The 22,712-nt window shown below is 34.8% G+C and overlaps 1 protein-coding gene across 7 annotated transcripts in view; it reads right to left on the reverse strand.

The window, feature by feature from the left end:
- Positions 1-299: 299 nt before the first annotated feature.
- LOC306852668 (receptor-type tyrosine-protein phosphatase epsilon-like) overlaps positions 300-22,712 on the reverse strand; it is an 82,632-nt gene continuing 60,219 nt past the window's right edge. For 3 of the 7 annotated variants that reach the window (XM_079389682.1, XM_079389684.1, XM_079389683.1), the window contains 20 exons: positions 19,964-20,044; positions 18,302-18,398; positions 17,877-17,950; positions 15,954-16,031; positions 14,974-15,110; positions 13,032-13,122; positions 12,321-12,397; positions 12,068-12,104; positions 11,865-11,962; positions 9,963-10,082; positions 9,617-9,780; positions 5,907-6,042; positions 5,622-5,771; positions 5,442-5,535; positions 5,117-5,193; positions 3,467-3,601; positions 3,235-3,360; positions 2,951-3,102; positions 2,042-2,177; positions 300-1,208 (listed from right to left, as the gene is read on the reverse strand). In XM_079389682.1, coding sequence (XP_079245808.1) covers positions 1,134-1,208; positions 2,042-2,177; positions 2,951-3,102; positions 3,235-3,360; positions 3,467-3,601; positions 5,117-5,193; positions 5,442-5,535; positions 5,622-5,771; positions 5,907-6,042; positions 9,617-9,780; positions 9,963-10,082; positions 11,865-11,962; positions 12,068-12,104; positions 12,321-12,397; positions 13,032-13,122; positions 14,974-15,110; positions 15,954-16,031; positions 17,877-17,950; positions 18,302-18,398; positions 19,964-20,039 — 2,130 coding nt within the window. In that variant the 5' untranslated portion in view covers positions 20,040-20,044 and the 3' untranslated portion in view covers positions 300-1,133. Of the gene's footprint in view, positions 1,209-2,041; positions 2,178-2,950; positions 3,103-3,234; positions 3,361-3,466; positions 3,602-5,116; positions 5,194-5,441; positions 5,536-5,621; positions 5,772-5,906; positions 6,043-9,616; positions 9,781-9,962; positions 10,083-11,864; positions 11,963-12,067; positions 12,105-12,320; positions 12,398-13,031; positions 13,123-14,973; positions 15,111-15,953; positions 16,032-17,876; positions 17,951-18,029; positions 18,166-18,301; positions 18,399-19,963; positions 20,045-22,712 lie in introns of those variants that run through there. The other 4 variants (XM_079389685.1, XM_079389686.1, XM_079389687.1 and 1 more) reach the window with 2 other exon arrangements.

Genomic DNA, 22,712 nt, shown 5'->3' on the forward strand with positions numbered 1-22,712 from the left:
TTGCATTACAAGTGTATTTTCAATATTTTATTTATTTTAAATACATGTGATTTAGCCATTTTTAATATTTTAAATAATCATTTTATTTAACTAAAAATAGTTTTTAATTTATTATTATATTTTATATTGTTATTATTAGGCAGTATGAACCCTTTTTTTATTCAGTTATGTTTCTTCATTTATATGCATTTTTACTTTATTATTAAACATTAATCAGGTTTACAAAAGGCTTATAAAAGTTGATAAACATTTATGTATCCAATAAATCCAAATCAAAATAAGAGACAGGACAACGATGTGATTTCATAATGCATTTGTTCATTTATTTGTAAATCCTTGGCCTTCTGCAAGGCAACAATCAGTGGTATGTGTGTGCTTTAAAAACCTGTGCAGTTTTTCTCAGCATCATTCTCAAGGTAACAGAGGCAGGACGTTTAAGGTCAAAGGTCTCATAAAGTTGTTGTATCTAATAGAAATTCTTGCTGATGTTACACCATGTAAATGTGTTTGTTGTGCCTTTCTTACGAACGATATTTTAGCAGTATCCTGTCAAACCTAAATAATCTTACTCGCTTTAATTATATTTGCTACTTTGAAACCAAAAAAAAAAAAAAAAAAAGTCAAAAATGTTCACATTTGCAATGGCTGATAAGCACAATGTTAAAGACAGGAACAAATCAACTTGTTGACACAATGATATCTTTCATAAATTGTAACTCTGAATAAATAAATTGGCATGGAACATTCACATGTTTTATCTGGCAGGACGTCCAGTCTGCAACAGTGCATAAATACAACCCACCTACAGCTTTACAAATTCTACATGAGTCGCATAATAAAAAATAAAAATAATTAGTTAAACAAATAAAGACAAAACAAAAACTGGAATGATCCGTCATGAGAAAGACCAAAATAAAATAGCCCATTTAAATGTGTTATAAAGGAGACAAAACAATTTACAGTTTTGAAATCTTTAGTAGCCTTAGTATATTACAGATAGATGTGGTCTTTTAGTAACATCGAGGAGAAGTGCATAGCAAAATAGAGCGCAATTATCTTCCAGTCGCGGTGTAAAATCCTGATCGACTGACGTGTAAAAAAGCATCAAACTCAAACATTTAAGGCAGATTAGATCATTTGAAATTGGCATAGTCTGAGAAAATGTCGACAAAGTCCTGTACCACTCTGTAGCAGAAATCATACTGTTCCTGCAGACAGAAAGAAAGAAAGAGCAATATTAAAGCAAATCATTTTAGAAGAATTCAGACGTCAGGCTATTAAGAATTATTTTGATTAATTTATTACTACATACAGAAATCTACCATGGTAACCACAGTTGTCAAATATGACAATATTATGAAATCGGTCATATTAATAAATAAAATATATATTTTTATCTTTAGTATTAATTACAAGTAAATACTTTAGAAATTACATAAAAAAATGTGTAATCATTGTTATGATGTTAATAATATTAATTTATTCAATACTACAAATTTATCCATACTAATAATTTACATTATTATGTCCTTAATTTATATTACTTGCATTAAATTGTTATATATTAAAATTAAATTACCAATAAAATGGTTCTTTTTTTTAGAGAAGGGTTATTATATTAATCTTATTAATTTAATCAGTACTACTAATTAATTTATATTCTTATTTAATTCTATTAAATCATAATACACTTAATTAACATTACAATAATATGAAATTGCTGTTACAAATACCCTTTTTTATTTAATCACGATTATTCATATTAATTTAATAAATATTGCTAATTAATTTATACTAATAATTTATATTATTATTATTTAATTAATTTCTATTACCTGATATTACTTCTATTACCTATATAATTAATTAAGTTGCCTATTAAGGCTGCAAGATGCTTTCAGAATCCTTCAGCCGTTTTGTCAGTTTTTCTTGGGATGAATGAGGTCAATTACAGCACTTATCTGACAGAAACTACTGATTACTGTGATTAATATTTGATGATCTTGATGAATTGTGTATGTAAATGAAGGTTTGCACTGACCACTGTCTGCACCATGTGTGGCCGCTGCATTCGTAAACTCTTCACAGTCTGAAACACATCCAGCAAACCCTCGGCTTTCACTCGCTCCAGAATATTACTGAGAGCGATAAACGTACCGGTCCGACCCGCTCCGGCACTACAGAGCACACAAAAACACACCACAGAGACAGCCTAGTCAGGAAAGTACTGCCTGAACACAAGAACATCAGTTTTATAAAGGTTTCCAATTAAATGCAAATGTTAAATAATAACTATAATAAAATGCACATTAAAGGGTAAAATTATAACCCTAACCCTATTAAACCATATTAGTTAGTTGAAATTATATAGCAGTTAACTGAAAAAAAAAAAAAAAAAATTATATATATTATATATATAAAATATATATAAAATTCTATTTCAGTTAGCTGACAAGCCAAAATTACTCATTTTATTGTAGTTTAACTTGATACACTAAATGTATATAAAAAGGTGCTAAAGATGGCACAAAAATAAATAAATAAAAATAAGAAAAGATTTAAATGAAAACTGAAAAAAAATGGCATTGTTTCTTCAATTTCTAAAAATGATTGATAAAGTAAATTAGTAAATTTAATTCTAAAAATGTTTTATTATAGTGGTAAGGTTTGGATTAATCTTTATTAATTCTAATCAGTACAGTTCTAATTAGTCTAGAGCACAGCATCCCAAAACTTCAAGGAGTTTGTGAATTGATGAATTTAACTGTAAAAATTAAAAATGCAACAAAGGTTTTTAAATAAAAGTTAGTTTTAAAGTTCAAAAATAAAGTTCAGTCATACATGACTGAAAAGGGGTACTTCAAGTACTGTAAATATTTGATGTCAAAGGGCTTCAGCTGCTTGTGAATCTGTGGTGTATAGTACGTCTAGTTAAGTGTGTGTTCTGTACCTGCAGTGCACGGCGATGGGGTGGTTGCCCGACTGCTGCTGTTGTTTCTGCACCGCTGCGATGATGTCGATCATCCCTTTACCCTCGGCTGGGATCCCGATCTCTGGCCAGGCGTGGAAATGAAAGTGCCGAACCAAACGTGTCTGCTTCTCCTGTCAGGAACACATACACACCAACATGCATTACAATTCATACCAGCTTCCTTCACATATTAACTCCATAAATGCAGAATGCAAACATTATGAAAAAATGCCAATGCAAATCAGCTCATAATGCACGCTCACCGGGCTGTATGTGAGCAGCAGATCTCTGAGACTGAACGTGTCACACAGCGTGTCTCCTTTCATCTCCACCGTGAAGTCTCCGTAAGTCACAGAGTCCTCTGTAGGCCAGTACTGAAAACACTTGTCCTGCAACACACACAACACCAAATGACAAAGCTGACAGGATTTGCTCTGGGAAGTCACGTGAGAGTGGATTTGAAACGTGTGTGTGTGTGTGTGTGTGTGTGTGTACCTGATCTCTCTCCTGCAGTTCTGTCAGCATCACAATTGAGTGACACTTCCATTCCCAGACCATCCTCCAGAAATCATCCACCGTGTGCGCCAGAGGACCCTGTGTGGCGATGAAATAGCCCTTCTGCCGGTACCCCTACAAAACACCAATAATATGAGCACTGAAGACCAATACAAACTGGCTTTGGAGTGTAAATAAAACAATAACTTGACAGTTTATTAGGAACTGCAACATAATAAATTGATCAAACATGACATTAAAGACATTTACAATGTTGCAAAAGATAAATGCTGTTCTTTTGAACTTTCTATTCATCAAAGAATCCTGAAAAAATTGTATCACAGTTTCTACAAAAATATTCGGCAGCATAACTGTTTTCATCATTTATAATAATCAAATATGTTTCTTGAGCAGCAAATCAGCATATTAGAATGATTTCTGAAGGATCATGTGACACTGAAGACTGGAGTAATGATGCTGAAATTCAGCTTTGCATCACAGAGATAAATTAAACTGTAAAATATATTAAAATAGAAAATTGTTATTTTAAATTGAAATATTATTTCAGAATATTAGTGTTTTTACTGAATTTTTGGTCAAATTAATGCAGCCTTGATGAGCATAAAATACTTATTTTAAAAACAAACTTTTGAATAGTAATGTAAATAATTCAATTAAATTCTTCCAACTTTTACCAGTTTCACCATGTGTGTGTGTGTGTGTGTGTGTATATATAAAATCCTTCAGAAATCATTCTAATATGCTGATTTATTATGAGTGTTGAAACTGTTGTGCTATTGTTTTTTGAATTCTTTGATTAATACAAAGTTAAAAAGAAAGGCATTTGTTCAAAATATATTTTTTTCTAACAATACAAGTCTTTTCTATGACATTTATTCATTTAACACATCCCTTCTGAATAAAAGTATTAATTTCTTTAAAAAAAGAAAAAAAAAGAAAGAAAAAATTACTGACCCCAAACTTTTGAATAGCATTGTATATTGTAACACAAAACAGCTTTTATTTAAAAAAAAAAGAAATTTTATTTAACTTTGTATTCATCAAAAAATCAAATAAAAAAGTATCACAGGTTCCAAAAAAAAACTATATTAAGCACAAGTTTCAACACTCATAATAAATCAGCATATTAGAATGATTTCTGAAGGATCATGTGACACTGAAGACTGGAGTAATGATGATGAAAATACAGCTTTGCATCACAGGAATAAATTACTTTTTAAAGTATATTAAAATAGGAAACCAATATTAGAAATTGCAATAAGATTTCACAATATTACAGTTTTTTCTGTATTTTTGATCAAATAAATACAGCCTTGATGAGCAGAAGAGACTCCCTTAAAAAACATTAAAAATCTTACTGATCCCAAACTTTTGAGCGGCAGGTAAGACATATTTATGGTTGGTGGAAAACTGGCAAAAAGTTAATTTCAGACGCAGTCATAGAGTAAACCAATACTAACTCAAGAAAACTTTCTGAATTTTTTAAATGAAAAAAAAATAAAATAATCAAATTGACCTCATTTACATAAAACATCCCTGGTCTTATATGAAAAGAAAACAATGTTCATTTTCATCATATTTGTATAACAACCCGCCCCTGTAACTTGAAAAGAGTAATGAAAAACTCACATCAATGAAAGATGCGTTGATATAATTGGTGAACTCCTGCCCTCTCTTCATCGAAAGGATGACTCGGTTAAAATCATCTGAACAAATGAATGAGAAAAGACAAAAAAAATGACCTCTAGCAAAACCTCTGTGGTGTTTTGAACACATTTACAATTGAAGTCACAAGCAGAACAGGAAAAGGAAGAGAGATTTCTGATTAACTTCCTTGTAAACAAACCCAGCATACATTTTAGATGAAAGGAAGAGATTAAATATGTTTTCCAGCCACTTTTAGGTTTGTTTGTAGGGTTTTGATCTTCACAATCACAGATGATCTTAAACTCACATGGAATAATCTGAAGGACTCTGTTCTTCTTCATGTTGGCAGGCAGGTTGCCCATCCTCATGTTTTCCTTCATTATACGCATGTTTGTCAGTTTCTGCAAAGCCAACGTTAAAAATGCATTAATAATCTGTCAAAACCAGATCAGTAAACAACTGCACAGCACACTACTAATTTCCTCACCTTAAACTCTTCCTCCAGGCCCACGCGGTCCAGCGGCGCACTGGTGTTGTGAAGTTTGTCCAGGTGACCCTCCAGAGAAGAAACGTCCAACTCCGTGTCTCCATACAGGAAGTACTCCAGCAGAGCCTGATAGATGAAGGAGTACTGCAACTACAACACAAACCAGATTTTCAGTACAGCGTTAAACATGTATGACTTCTAGGTACTACTTCTGTCACCTGTTATTTCTATAACAAGGTAGATATTAAAAAAATCATGCAAAAACCAATGACATGCTCTACTCACATCCGTCTGAATGAGCTGCGATCTCTGCTCTCGTATTCGTGACACGAAACTGAAGACGTCCACATTCTTTTCTGCGTACATCATGTCAATCATGGCATCGATGACGATGAACGTTCCTGTCCTGCCCACTCCAGCACTGACAGACAAACAGCACAGACGCAATTATTCACAACATAAACAATATGAAGTGAAGTGACACACTGCCAAGTACCGTGAACACACACCCGGAGCAGTGGGCAGCCATTTATGCTGCGGCGCTCGGGGAGCAGTTGGGGGTTAGGTGCCTTGCTCAAGGGCACCTCAGTCGTGGTATTGAGGGTGGAGAGAGCGCTGGACATTCACTACAATCCCTGCCGGCCCGAGACTCAAACCCACAACCTTTGGATTACGAGTCCGACCCTCTAACCATTAGGCCACGACTTGGTTGAACATGATATCATTTACTTTACTGCTCTTGCTGTGAATGATTTATCAATGCCAATTTTTCCAAAAATAAGATTTTTTTTCAACCCTTCTTTTGGAAACAATTATCATACAGAGACCACTTTTTCACAATAGAGTATGATCCTGATAAAAATATTTTATATATGTTTTTATTTAACATTATATTTAAAGACAAGTATTATACTCAGACTATGTTTCATTGTTTATTTATGTTTTTATTTAGCACTTTTTCATAATATAAATCAATGACCTTGATGGATTAAAAAAAATATAGAATATATATAGGAATATATCTACACACAAGCAATGACAAACACTCAAAATGATCTTTGTCAGACAAACATTCTGACCACTAGAGGGCACGAGTGATCAACCGAATGAACGAACAAACCCTCAATAGGGCTTTTGACAGGAACTGAAGTGAAGTGTTTGGTATTGCTGATGCTGTGTTTGGTTGTTCTGTTCAGGACACAGGAAGAGGGCAGATGGTCAACACTGAGACACAGACACTGATGACGAGGACAGACCGGCCATTGTGTCACCAACACAGCCACTGACCTACATCAATTCACTTTATATATATATGACCAATCAGCAGCGAGAAAAGACCTTCATTCCCCTAATTCAAATCACATGCTAATCGTTCTGAATAATGTATATCATTGTCTGATAAAATAAATTATGCATGCATGACAGACTGACGCAAAAGGGTCTGCGAGGTCTCAGAAATAATTACTGTGGATGGAAGTTATGCAAAATTTGTCCTTTTTACTAAGGTTTAAATTCAAATGTGCACTTTCATTCTGCAAGTTACTGTTAGGCTACTTTGTGAAGAAGTTTGATCAGGAAGTTTGGGCTCTTGATAAAGCTTCAATGTCAAAAAAAAAAAGCTTTTAATGAGATACAGCATATACAAATATAGTACAAATATAATATAATATATAAGCTATATAATATAGCTTTAATATAGTACAAATATTGTTACGGCTTAGGCCTATGCCTTTGGGGTGTGTCCTCTGTATGACGTCATGTCCCTTCTAATTTCTCTCTCTCGGAGTCTGATTGTTTAGGTCTGCCTTTGCACACCTGCGGTTGATGGGATGAGTGCTGATGATCTATATAAAGGATGCTGGAGTGGAGCGTCCCACCAGCAAACAAGCCTCATTATCTTTGTGTTTCCTTTCTAATTTTGGTTGATTTCTTTCTTTTAGTTGTATATTTTGGTTTCACGTGTCCAGCTCTTATGTTGCGTTCCCCTTTCTGTCTAATTTAAATGGGGTCGTAACAATATATTACAATAATACTGCTTTTTAACTGTTAACATTGAATTCAATTATCAATGACTTTTAATTGAACATTATGCATTGTCATGTACAGCCTTTGATACAATAGATCATGGGATTCTCCTAAAGCGTTTATCTCATTTAGTTGGGATCTGTGGGACAGTTTTAAAGTGGTTCAAGTATTCTCGGTGAAGTACGGTGACTTTGTTTCATCTACAGCTTCTATTACCTGTGGAGTTCCCCAGGGTTCTGTTATTGGCCCTGTATTTTTTTAATAATAATAATTATTAATAATAATTTGTTACATTTATATAGTGCTTTTCTGGGTACTCAAAGCGCTTAACATAGAAGGGGGGAATCTCCTCAACCACCACCAGTGTGCTGCATCCACCTGGATGATGTGACTGCAGCCACCACACACCAGCTTACTGGGGGAGAGGAGACCGAATGATGAAGCCAATCAGTGCATGGGGATAATTAGGAGGCCATGATGCTCAAAGGCCAATGGGGAAATTTGGCCAGGATGGCGGGGATACACCCCTACTCTTTTTTTCCTTGTACATGCTGCCTCTAGGCTCGATTTTTAAGAAATACGGTATGTCTTACCATTTGTATGCCAATGATACACAACTTTATCTCCTTTTGAAACATGGAAATAATTGTGGTTCAAATTTACTTTTGGCATGTCTGGAAGAGGTGAAGAGCTGGATGGCTCATAATTTGGTTCAGTTAAACCAAAGTAAAACAGATATGATTTTTGGCCCCTCCAGAGGATGCTCAGACATTGCCACTTATTTGGGTGCTTGGTCAGCCTACTGTCATGACCAAATAAGGAATTTAGGAGTTGTGTTCGATTCAGACTTGAAATTCGACAAGCAGGTTAATGCTGTGGTTAAGAGTTGGTTAAATTAAATTGCTCGATTAAAACCTATTTTGTCGATGAAAGATTTAGAAAAGGTTATTGCCTTTATATTGTCTTGTCTGGACTATTGTAATGTTTTGTATGTGGGGTCCTGTCAGACCATTATTTCACGCTTACAATTAGTTCAGAATGCAGCAGCTAGGCTGCTTGTGAGTGCAAAGAAAAGTCAACACATCTCTCTCCTATCTTGGCCTCTCTCAGATGGATAGCAGTGGGTTTCAGGACAAAATATAAAAGTTCTGTTATATGTGTTCAAGGCAGTGCACGGAATGCCTCCTGCTTATGTGTCTGAGCTTATTACTTTCCGTCAGTCTTCTAGGTCTTTGAGATCTTTGTTTCTTACTGTCCCACAAACTCATTTAAAGCTGAAAGGGGATCAGGACTTTATTGTTGCAGGTACAAGCCTTTGGAATAGCCTACCGTCTGAGATTAGAGAGATTACATCCATAAATGATTTCAAAGCTGGAGTTAAAAAATATTTCTTGTCATTATAGCTTTCAAGGAGTTGGGCTAGTTTCTGTGTTTTAATTGGATTGTTTGTGTTTTATATATTGTATATATGTATGTAGCTGTATGTTGATTGTACAGCACTTTGGTCTGCATAATAAAAAAAAAGTCAAAATGTCAAATCTTGCAAAGAAGCTATACCACTAGTATTAGTAATAGACCTATATTAATATTAGTAATATTAGTAACAGTACTATAATTAGTAGTATAATTAGGTTAATTACATAGATTTTTAATTGAACATTATATATTACCATAACATAGATATTAAAAAGTCAATGTCAAATCTTGTTAGTTTTATATATATATGTAGAAGAAAATTGTTTTGAACAGTTTTGAGTTAATCATTATAAAATTGAGAACAAGACACAGCAAAGGTCAAATGCATCTTCGCATAAAGATCTCACAGACCAAAATGTGTCACACTTCACATTTAAATAAGACTTCACACCAGACGTGTCCCGTTCTCCACAGCTCGGGTTCTCGTCTGATATTCTGGTCACAGTCGAGTATAGTCTGTTAAGAGTACAGCAGTCACGTGAAACACAACCCACCTGCAGTGCACCACGATGGGCCCGGCGTACGATGGGTTCACCTGCTTCACCTTCTTCAGGAACTTCAGCATGCCGATGGGTGAGAAGGGGACGCCGAAGTCCGGCCAGCTGGTGAAGTGAAGCTGCGTAACCAGACGAGGCGTTTTGGTGCCGTCGCTGGCCTGCTGTGGTGGACGCAGAGACGGGTGAGAGTGTGGTTACACAGGAAACAACACACATATACACATATAAACAAAGCAGACAGTTGATAAGCCACAAACACAGAATTAACTGAGAAAATCCCCTACAGAATCATACACGTATAACAGCAGCAGACATTATATCTCTAGCTTGTGTTCAGACTTACATATTGCACACAGAATTTGCGTATGGTGTAGTCCACCAGAACTGTAAAGTCTTCCACAGCAACACGAACGTTACCGTATGTCCAGCATCCCTGATCAGGCCAATACTGATAACACTTATCCTACAGAGAAAAACACAGCACATTTATACGACTAGTTACCATTATTCAGTTTATATCTCACTTTTTTATTTTTATTTTAGATATATAGATATAGATAAACCATGCTGTGGTGGTACAAATATAAGTGGTAACATTGCTTTTCAAATACATAAATTATTACTATTGATTGATATTAACTTATTAATAAGTAAAATATTACTAGACTGAACATTACATATTGTTCAACATTTATCATTCAAACGTGAAAATGTCTGAAAAGACAAATAATAAACTATTGAATGTACTTCAACTAATACAGCAATGTCTGTTAAGGCTATTAATTAAATTCATACAGTGTCACCCAAAATGCAAACAAAAGACAAGAAAAAAGTGACATGAACGTCTTCTGCTAATCATTCTAAAACCAAGAACATGACACAAGGTCAAAACATTTCACTCTGTAAACAAACAAACGCATTACATGTCAATCCTGTAGAGAAAATCAGTGCAACACCGGCACGGAGCAGCTGTAAGTGCATTAGAGGAGTAAAGGTGACTTCTAAGACACCGTGATGCTAATCTGAGCTCTTAAAACAGTCTGTCTGTCAATCAGCATTATCCAGCCTGAGAGCGCAGAATAAATCTCTCTTAATGAGAGTTTGCCGACTAATTATGTTAAAGCCAGAGAGAGCTTTATCAGCCATTATTAAAATCATCGATTCCAAGCCCAACCCAAAGCTGATTTTAATCTCCTCTCCGTTCTGTGTCTTATTGATTCGTCTTTCTAGAGACGCTCATGGCTGTGATGGAGAGGAGAGAAAGAGGAGTCCTGTGACATCTGAACATCAGAGACGATCGAAACAGAAACACTTGTGGCTTATTACTGAAGAAGATAAACAAATCGGGTTTATAGAAAGACACTGAAGTGAAATCAAATATAATTTACTGGGTCTGTAGTGATTTTATTTGCATACTGATCATTTTTTTAAACAATATGGAATAAGTATGAAGGCTGTGCAAAAATACATTTTAAAATTATAATTTAAATTTAAATTAAAAAGATACATTTTTCATATATATACTGTATATATTTCATATATATTCTTTATTTAACGCAGCGTTCAGAAATCTGATTTATTTAATCCTCCTGTTAAATTGCGGGTCAATTCAACCTAAATTCGATTTTCAAACTACTGGTTAAACGATGTATTTCTTCTTGAAATTTGGTGAATATTTCTCATTTAGGGCCATTGATGTTAATGCAAAGTTTCCACACATAGATGTGTTTTGGAAAGGCTGTATGAAAATTGGTACAGCTTTTTGTGTTGGGGTCTCATTGACTCCCATTGGTTTCCATGCAAGTTCCCAAAAAAATCAACACTTTTAAAAACAGTAAAAGTAAAATAAATAAATAAATCTTTATTGTAGGTTGTCAAACACTAAAATATGAAATACTTCTGAACTTTTCAAGAATAATCTTTTCTGAACTTTTCTGAATCATCCAAAAAAAAGTATTCCAAGAAAAATCTATCTAGTTGAGTTTGTCAAAGGGTGCTTTTGGTTGTTGTTTTTTGGATCTCCATTTCTCCAGAAACCTATTTTACCCTCACAAGAGTTTGAGAACCAGACATAAAAAGGCAGAAGACGTACAAACAGCAATAAATACTACTACTACCAAACAAAGTACAAATAATGAAATATGCTATTTATACTTGTAGTTAATTGAAACTCAGTGTGCAGATAGTCACTACAAGTAATCATGACAAAAGGAAACGGACCAGAAGTCCAAAAAAACCCACATACCTCTTTTCTCTCTTTCAGATTAGTAAGCATTACAATAGTAGCTGATTTCTGTTCCCATATCATTCTCCAGAAGTCTGCAGCCGTGTCTTGTTTCGGACCTGAAACACAGAGGTCATCTTATCGAGTCTTATTATAGCTACTGAAATTATTGTCAGACATGTGACTGCTCACTAAATCTTATTTTTACATTTAGATGCACTCACCTTGTGCTGCAATGAACTTATTCTTATCTGTATAACCCTGGGAAGAAAGAAGAAATCAACATTTTAATGCAAACGGGGTGCATATGTTTTGCTTCACTAAATGATGCAATGCAATACAACAACACATATGTTTTACATTCACGTTCCCAAGAACTGTATTTTGAATATGTACATATGAATGCATGTTTAAACACCGATGCATTGAATTTTCACAGTGCACTGATGCCTTTCTACAGCTTTACAAATCACTTACATCGATATATGATGCATTGATATAATCTGAACATGGGACTCCATCCATCTGTGTTAAAATCACTCTGGAATGGTCATCTGGATAATGGGAAAGAAAAAGATGTTTATTTATATACATATTCACATTTTTGATTGCTCCTCCTCAGACCCTGATGGAAAAAGTTTACAAGACAAAAGCTTTTAAAAATGAAAAATAAAAAAGTCAAAATGGAAATGCCATGGATGTGGGCGTAAGGAACTGAAAGTGATTAATTTTATTTTTGGAGAAGTTGTGTTAGATGTGTGAGGGTGGCAGCAGCTCTGAGGCAAAACATCAGTCTGATGTCACCCAAAATCAACATGTGGGCACACCAGTAGAGAATCTGGTCAAGATGGCATGCCGTCTACCTGTTCCGTTTGTTTTTGTCTTGTTCTTGTTACTGATAACCTGTTTTACTCCATATGTATCTTCATTATTTATTTATGATCGGACTCAACTGCTAACGATTCAGGCGACTGTGGATGCTGCTTTTAAAAATTAAAAAGCAGGTTGGTGTAGGGCAATAGCACACACAGTTTGTTCAGTATAAAAGCCATTACGCCTATGGAGAGTCCCCATAAACCACAAAAACCAACATGTGTGTGTGTGTGTGTTTTGAGAGAGAGATTGTCTCAAGACTCTGACTTAACAGGTGAACAAGAAAAGACAAATAAAAAGAGAGAGAATTCTTACAAGGTAAGATGTTTGGATATCTGTTCTTGTCCTTGTTTTCTTCTTTATTGGCCTCTTCACATGTTCCTTGAGTCGAACCCCCTGGTAATGACTGTCAACGATAAAATTATACATGTTAACACCAAACCAATGCCATACCTTCATAATCTAATCTTATATGCCAAATAGAATAGGTCTTTATTAGGATTTGAGACTCTCAGGGAATGTATGATTTCTGCTTTATAATTAAAAGCATTCCTTACATTAAATTCAACTGACACTCATTGAAAACTGTGCATTTTATGTTTAATGTGTATACTGAACTCTCTCGTCTCTACACAAATGCGTTGCTGTGGATCACGCACCCGAGACATTATTTGATTTCACATCATTTTATTGCGCTTGAATTGCTATCTAACCTAACACATTAATTCCAACAGAATTCTGCATTTGAGCAAAACCGATCATGCTGTTCAAATTCCCACCAAACCTGTCATTTTGTTATAGCCTAAATGGATGATATTACTGGCATTTTGTTCCTGTATGTATAGGCCATTGTTTAACAAGCAGATCCGCTTCCATTCCGACTTAAATGGTTTAAGTGGCCATTAAGATTGTTGAGCATAAACATGGTTTCCATGGGACAGAAAATTCACGTTTAATTCAATGTGTGTTCCTGAATCACGGGCCTGTGAGAGGAGCGCATCTTGAATCATGCGTCTAAAAGCAGGAGAGAGGGGCTTTCTCGAATGACTCAATGCCTGATGACTCCTCGCCATCTCAATTCCAGTAATTCTCAGTGGGAAATGAGAGCAGTTGAGCTGTCAGCAAATGTAGAAGGATATTTGCTGATCCATATGAATGCATGCTTCTGCCAGTTAATAATGGCACCATAATGCACCATCAGCTTCTTTACGAGCCACAAACAAAATAACAGTCTCTCCACTGAGCTGTGCCACGAAACACACTGAAAAACTAGACTTTCACATATGAGTGATGTAATCAGCGCAAACAACAATAATGGGCTATTTTTACAATGTTCAGATCATCACGATTGGTGTTTTATCAATTTGGTAACACTTTATTTTAAGGACCCATCCTCACTATTAACTAGCATGCATACTACCAGCATGTTGGCTGTTTATTAGTACTCATGCCTTATGCACGAGCATATTTTAGATATCCCTTAATTCAACCCCATACAAAAGCACAACCTTGCTGACTACTAATAAACAACAAACTAGGAGTTTTTTGAGGCAATAGTCACAGTTAATAGTTAGTTAATAAGGAGAATTGGACCTTAAAATAAAGTGTGACCATCAATTTTGATACCACAGCAAAACTAATATGCTACAAAACATGCTACCATAATAAATAATAGATAAATATTAAGCAAAATATTGAATTATTGGCATTTAGACTTCAATGATTTCACTATTAAAGTCTTCACTGCATCATTATTAAATATGGTAACATTAAAACTGATATATTCGGTTAAGATTCAGATCATTAAAATGCGTTTTTTTGTCTCAAATGCATGAATGTGTGTAGTGTGTACCCATTTCGATACCACAGCAAAACTATGCTACTGAAAATGGTACCATTAAAAATATACATAAATATTAAATTAATTTAATGGTTTTTAGCCTTTAATGATTTCTCAATTAAAATAGCTAGCATTTTCTTCACTGCATCATTATTAAATAATATATTACAACTGACTTGTTGGTGCAGGCCTGTAAAATTAGCTGTTTTATATATATATATATATATATATATATATATATCATATTTCACATTTGATTCTAAATGGCTTCTAAAAAGCTACAGAAGTTGTGATAATTTTTCTGCGTTTTTTGTGTGTGTGTGTTTTGGTTTTTATTTTCAATGTTGTTTAATCAACTTGGCATCAACATATTTTTGATATCTCTATCCATGATCAATATTCTTTCAAGACACTCACGTTGTACTCTTCCCGGAAGAGTTTCCCATCATCGGCCGAGCGTATCCGATACTCTTCTTCCAAGTTGTCTACAGGAATGGGGAGATATGTTTTGGATGTGGAAGGGGATCTGGGCAGTAAGACCACCGTCTGTTGCTCTGTGGAAGAATACAGTACATGAATGTTATAAACAAACACTTGAAAAATAAAGAATTTCTAAGCGATTTCATAGCTGAAATACATGTTTTCTACAATCACCACACACACAAACATTTTACTAATTTGATTTGGTTTCAATGTTTGTTTCACTACATAAGTAGTGAAAAAATAAATATATAACTTTATTATGTCTGAAACTGACTTTTTTGTTTATAGAACCGAATTCTGTTTATAAAAAACAGAAATGTTCTGATTACTATGTGAGGACACCACATTTCCTGTCCTTATTTTATTTCATTACTGGTGCACGTGTGTGTGTGCGTGTGTGTATGTGTGTGTGTGTGTGTGTGTGTGTTATAAACATACAGGTGAGGTGTGTATACATTTGGTCTGTTTTATCAATCAATATGATTGGGTTTGATATTAGGGTAAAACAAATCTCTAGAATTAGATTCAGAATTTTAAATTCCATAATTTAGACAAGAAATTGTCCCATATCTAACAGCCGTCTGTTAAATATATATTTTATTTGAAGAGTATCATGTCAAACTTGCGGTCGTGGTTTTGTCACCCAGGAAACAAACAAACAAACAAACAAACATGCTCACACCATCATTCTATTTAATAAAAGCATGCCTTTGTAAAAGAACTATAGGCATATTTAAAGCAGCATATGCATATACCTCCAAAACATAAATCGGAAAACCACCAGTGACCCTCATAACACCGAAAGAAACCCACAACCATTAGGTCAGAGGTTAGAGCGGGAGAGATGTTAGACATTATAGAGATATTAGACTATAAACTTCATGCCCGTTCATGAGACACCACATATACCTGACCTTCTGACGGCCAGCCAAGATCATCCTCATCCTCATCCTCATCTTTATCCACATCTATATATTCCTCTATACAACATACTGCACACACAAACACACACACACACACACACACACACAGTGAGCGGTGTTACATCAGTGCTTAGACTTAAAGAAATAAAAATTCTGCATAAAAAAGCATGTTTGCAGACTTAAACACTACTGTACAAAGGTTAAGGGTCAGGAGGATGCTTTTATAAAGAAATTAATACTTTTATTCAGCTAGGATTAATTTTATTGTTCAAAAGTGACACTAAAGACATTTATAATGTTACAAAAGTATTCTATATCAAATAAATTCTGTTATTTATTCATCAAATAAAAATACAAAGAGGCCCAGCTGTTTTCAACTTTAATAATAATAATAAATGCATATTAGAATCAGTATATTATAATGATTTCTGAAGGATCATGTGACTCTGAAGACTGTAATGATGCTGAAAATTCAGCTTTGCATCACAGGAATAAATTACATTTTAAAATAGGTTCAAACTGAAAAGAGTTTTTTGAAATTGTAATAATATCTCACAATATTACTGTATTTTATGAATGTTAGTGTACATCAAGGAAGCAAACAAATGGTGGCACAGAATGCTGGAGAAAGTCGGTAAACCACTTCCCTTACACAGGTGTGACGTTCAACTGAACAATGAAATATCTCTCTGATCGAAATGCTAACTGGATTCAACACAGTCAATGTCATTTAACACTAGCGTGTCACTTCTCGTCGTGGCTCACGAAATATTCCTCGAGAGAGCTTTCCGTCAGGATAGTAGGAGAAAGAGTGCAGAGGAAGTCTATTACATAAATCTGCTAGACCTTCAACAAGACGCACAATCTGCGGCGACAACCGGACTCTAGATAAGCATAAAATCTGAGCACAATTTGAGATCTGAACATCTAGAGGACATTATGAGGGTCTGTTGCTCAGTAGAACACTCTGAGATTCTGGGGACTTAATCCCAAATCTCAGTTTGATCTCCATTTCATCTCATTGCTGTCTAAGAAACACAATTCTGGTCTTAAACACAGCTCTTTTGTGATTTCTGGCTAACCATGAGCCACAGTTTTTGTGTCAAACAAGCAAACTCTAATAAAAGCAAACAGGAACAACTGTTTAAAAATTAACCTTCTTCCTCTTTCACATGGATTTAGTCAGATTTGAATATTTTTTTGAGGAAATATAGGCTAGATATTGAAACCACAAATAGCATTACAGTATGTTTCACCCTGTTACGCCTCTGTATCTATGAAACAAAACAATAAATAAATAAGTACATGCAGTTTAGCCAATATTAACAACGTTTAAAACACTTAAAGGTTCAATTAGTTAACATAAATGAATGCATTAACACTTACTAACAATGAACAACACATTTGTTACAGTATTTCTTCATCTTTGTTGATGCTAGCTAATAAAAAATAAAACTGTTCATTGTTAGTTCATATTAGCTCCAAGTCCATTAAGTAACATTAACAAATACAACATTTGATGTATTAGTAAATTAACTTTAACCAAGATTAATAAATGCTTTAGAAGTATTTTTCATTGTTACAGTAGTTCATATTTAGTAACTAATGCTAACGAACGGAACCATATAGTAAATCACCATAAAAACCATACTAGTATGACCCATAAACCTCAGCCAAAGTGATTTTTTAGTGCAATTATAGAGTGGTTCGATATAGCGCACGTGTAGCTCACAAAAAAAGCTCACGTCCTGGTCTCAAAACATCTTGAGGCAACAGGAAGCTGAATATAGCACATCTGATAAAGTGAAACTTGCCAAGACGTCTTACTTACAACAGAGCTCTCAAAACCACAAATTGCCTTTATCATATCTTAAACAACTAAACCGGTTCGAAGCAGATAAAGCGACCGCTTACCTTGCTCTTCCAGGATGCCATTTGGTACTTTCTTGTCGACGGCTGTGATGACAGCTTTCCTCTGGTTTTTCAACCTAAAAGAAATTAAGAACATAAGGTTTTAAACATGAAGACAACACATGAGACAATATCCTAACATCAAATCTGTCTCACCAACGAAAACTCGAACTCTTTTTCATCAGAGGTGCTGTTTCTCCACAAACACACGCTACAAAACACACTCTCTACCACGTAAAAATCTGAGGGTTTGCCTCGGTGAGGCTGTGTATGAATAAATATGTGTGTGTATGTGTGTGACAGCATGTGTCAGTTCCTGGACCCGCCCTTAATCAGAAAGAGGCAGAGCTTGTAAGCATGACAGACTCACAGTTTTTGACAGTTTGTGTGTGGGTGTATTTGTGTGTGTGTGTGTGTGTGTGTCGTACCTGAGGAAAAACCAGGTCAGCAACCCAAGAAAAAGCACCAAGACGGACAGACCAAGCAGTATGGGCAGGATGGGTGCGCTGGACTGCCCCAGGTCGTCTAAAGGAAGAAGGAGAGGCAGTTAAACCCACAGTGAACAAAAGAACAGGAAACTGGCCCGCGAACAGAGCCGCTGGAGCCGGAACGGCCACACTTAGCTGCTCCACGTTTCAGTGAGGTATGGCAGCCAGTCAAGCCAAGGCATTATTAGTGATTTAATAGAGAGCCCGGTGCTGTTTTGACTGCAGGATAAGCATCCCTCATTCATTTAACAGCAGGTCTGACATGAATCACCCGCTTAACCCTGAGATAAGCACTTTACTGCAGCCCAAAATCACAGGCTGCGTAATCCACCACAGATTTAACACAAATCCACACAGCCACACTGATGCTTATGTGATGCAGGAATGCTGAACACGACCAGGGAGGATTCAAAAATCACCTCACTGAGAAATGTTACACAACTGGTTTTAGCTTCCATGACTATTTCAGCCATTTTGTGAGTAATGCCTACATTGTGAAATCAATTCTTAGAGGTTTCAATCATAAAAAAATAAATAAAAATGTCTGAACATGAAAAAATGGCAAATGTCTAATATATATGAAAAGTTTAATTATTTCTGTAAACAAAAGGTCTGAAAAAAAATAAGTAAATTAATAAATAAGTCAAATAAATAATCATCATATCAAATTTCTGATGTTAGCATTGCCATATGAGATACAGTAACAAACTTTTATCAGTCTGTAGACAAAATAAATAATATATGTTATCATAGTATAATGATATATGTGAACCTGGACCACAAAACCAGTCTTAAGTGTATTTTTTTTTTTTAATTGAGATTTATATAATCACCTGAAAGCTGAATAAATCATCTTTCCATTGATGTATGGTTTGTTAGGACAGGACAATATTTGGCTGAGATACAATTATTTGAAAAAAAATCTGGAATCTGAGGGTGCAAAAAAAATCTAAATATTGAGAAAATCGCCTTTAAAGTTGTTCAAATGAAGTTCTTAGCAATACATATTACTAATCAGAAGTGAAGTTTTTATATATTTACGGTTAGAAATTTACAAAATATCTTCATGGAACATGGATCTTTACTTAATATCCTATTGATTTTTGGCATAAAAGAAAAATGGAAAATTTTGACCCATACAATATATTTTTGGCTATTGCTACAAATACACCCCAGCGACTTAAGACTGGTTTTGTGCTCCAGGGTCACATATAGCATATATATATATATGGTTTTCAAACAAGTGACTTTATATCAAAATATTAAAATTAATGGGAAACTGGCAGTGAAAAAAAATGGTTTATAGTTAAGTAGGAGATATAACCCTTAATTAATTGATTAATTAATTAAAATAAAGGAAGACAATTTAGCACTATTTGACTGCAATATGATGTGACTGACCAATCAGAATCAAGTACTCTTGAGAAGAACATTCTTTTTTATCTTCAGTGAAGGTTAAATAGCTTAATAAACTATTTCTCGTATATGACAAATTTGTCGCTCTACATTTAGAACTGAAAGGATTTAGAGAGGAAAACAGCAATGCTCATTTTATTATTAATACTATTATTATGTTATCTCCAAATAATGATGAGCACTTACCATTGTTATTTTCATTTGTTGAATTGGACGTGTTTGGTTGTAGAGTTGTTACTGTCAGGAAAAAAACAAGGACCATTGTGCCTGCAAGAGCAGAAGAGAACACATCAGCAGGTAATTTAGAAATAGTCATATCATTTAGTGTCATTTCCTTAATTAAATGTGACTCTACATTAAAGTCTACTCAAAAACAACAGAGCAGAAAGACATACAGTAACTATCACTACATGAAAAAATGTTTCATAATTTCTCCACTAGATGTCACCAAAACCTTTCAACTACAGTTCCAGTTCGAACTCTTTAAACCTGAGAGCATCTCTGTACTACTATTTAAAACATAAACCTCACTTTCACACAGATTAGACATGATTATTTATTTTAATCTTATTTAGTTTTTGGATTTTAAGTGTTACACAAACTATCAAGCGGGTTAAACCGAGATAAAACATCCTCACATCTGAATCAATCTGTGAATTTAGAGGTGTTAAAAGCTTTAATGTGCATGATTAAACCTGAATGGGTATTTTTTGGGAAAAGCAGATTATTTGTTATGTGACAGACACATTTAACAGAGGACAAGACTAGATCTTATGCTTATTACATAAGTTCTTCATCATGCTTTTAACCTAGTACTGAAAGTGATGCTTGATAGTAAATCATCAGGTATTCAGAGCAAGCTTTTGAGCGTATCTTCTCTATCTGGAGGGCAGATGTCTTGGGCTACTTCTGGACAAGAGCTCTGCTATCAGCGCTGCTCTAGTGAGATAAGATACTCCACAAAAACACCCACGCACAGCCGCTGATGCTCTTCATTGAGAAAATGAAGTGGGTGCTGCTGGTAACTCACTAAAGCAGCACAACGCATATATAACACACAGCGCTTGCAGACGGAGCCCTGCGGTCCTGCAATGCACACCACTCAACGCCGTAGGTGTTCAAACACCAACACTGCTAAAATATCAGGAATAAAGTAGGGTAGTTCAAATGAAGTTTAATCTAAAACTATTTCAGGGAATTTTGCATAATTATGCATACAATTTTAGTCTAAATTTGAGCTGAATGTGAACTGCATGGAGTATTTGCAGCATGAAATCACAACTTAACCCATTTAGGAGCTCAACAAGAAGTTAACAAGAAACTGCATCCGCAAACATTTTTACTTCTATAATTTGACATATTTATAAGTGAAACTGGATATGCAATGAGAAAAAAAGGAAGGGGGATTCTATGCATCGGAACTGATCATTTGCTAAGACCAAGAATATGCATTGAGGAAGTAAATAAGGATTCCACATTGATTATAAACACACATTCCTGGTGTGTTAGCGCAGGTTATTCCAAGAATATACAATATTTTTTTCAGGATTATTTGATTAAAAGAAAGTTTAAAATAACAGCATTTATTTGAAACCGAAATATATATATATATATATTTATTTATTTTTTTTTCAATTATGTCAATTTAATGCAACCTTACCTATTAAAAGTATTTTTTTCTTTCTAAAAAATAAATTAAATCTTACTGACCCCAATTTTAACACTTTTTTTTTTTTTACTTTTAAAAAGCCAAGACCACAAAACAAGGTACAACATTTTTTTTTCCATCATACCACAGCTGAACTGCAAAGAAGCTAAAAGCTTATTATAAATTTAAGAACCACAGTGGCGAGTTACAGCACCCAAAACATACACTTTCATTTATGCATATAATATACATTTTAATTCAGTTCCCTGATGGTAAAAAAAACAACTATTTTGTGCTGCATTATCATTGTACACGAGTCTTTCTCCCTGGTAACCTCTCAGGCTGCATCATTCATCAGGCAGGGTGTGAATAAAGTGCTTTCTGCATTAGCTGCTGTGATAAAGCGTGATCAAATGCCGCATTTTTCGACAGTATTCCAGAGCACGCTGGAGTCCGGATAGCAGCAGAGAATTTGAGTCGATACAGTATCCCATGGCAATTAATAAAGACCTGAGAGCTGCCTGCAGCGGCACAAAGACTGATGGCAGAATTTTAATGAGAAGAAATGACCCTCCCCTGTATCATGCGGCTTGAGGCCGACAGCAGAGCCTGAGAAAACAAGTGCACAGGTAAGCAGGAATATATTTAACACGTGCATGGTTAGCATCCTAGTGCATGCAAATAAATGAACGCCATGCAATTTAGCATGTGTTTTCTGTCCAGAGGGATATCTGTTCGTCTCTGTGGAGACTCCTGGGGTGAAATGCATTGTTCAAGGGCACAGTTTTCCTCAGTGACAACGCTTTTACACACACAAACACCACCTGCACATTGGCGTTTTTTTGCTGGGACACAGTGAGAAACTGTTAAAGTGGGGCAAATCAGTGAGACACATAAATCTTGTGTAGCCACACTTTAGAGGAGTCAATAGACTCCCAAATGAGTCTGACAAATCTGTGTCTGCCAGACTCCAGCGTGTTAATGGACTGTGAGTTGCTTCCACCATGTCTCTTTGATTTAGAGATAGAGTTCACCTCAAAAAGTGCAAATTCTGGCATCGTTTACTCAGACTATTTATTTTATGAAATACTATAGAAAATATATAGACTGTCTCTTTTCCGTGCAATGATAGTTTGACAGGAGCTGTCAAACTCCAAAAACATCATTTCATATGATTTGTGTCCTATAGCAAGGACAATATATATATATATATATATATATATATATATATATATATATATATATATATATATATATATATATATAAGCTAGGCATCACATTATAAT

Source organism: Barbus barbus, assembly GCF_936440315.1.
Source record: "Barbus barbus genome assembly, chromosome: 32".
Classification (NCBI taxonomy): Eukaryota; Metazoa; Chordata; class Actinopteri; order Cypriniformes; family Cyprinidae; genus Barbus; species Barbus barbus.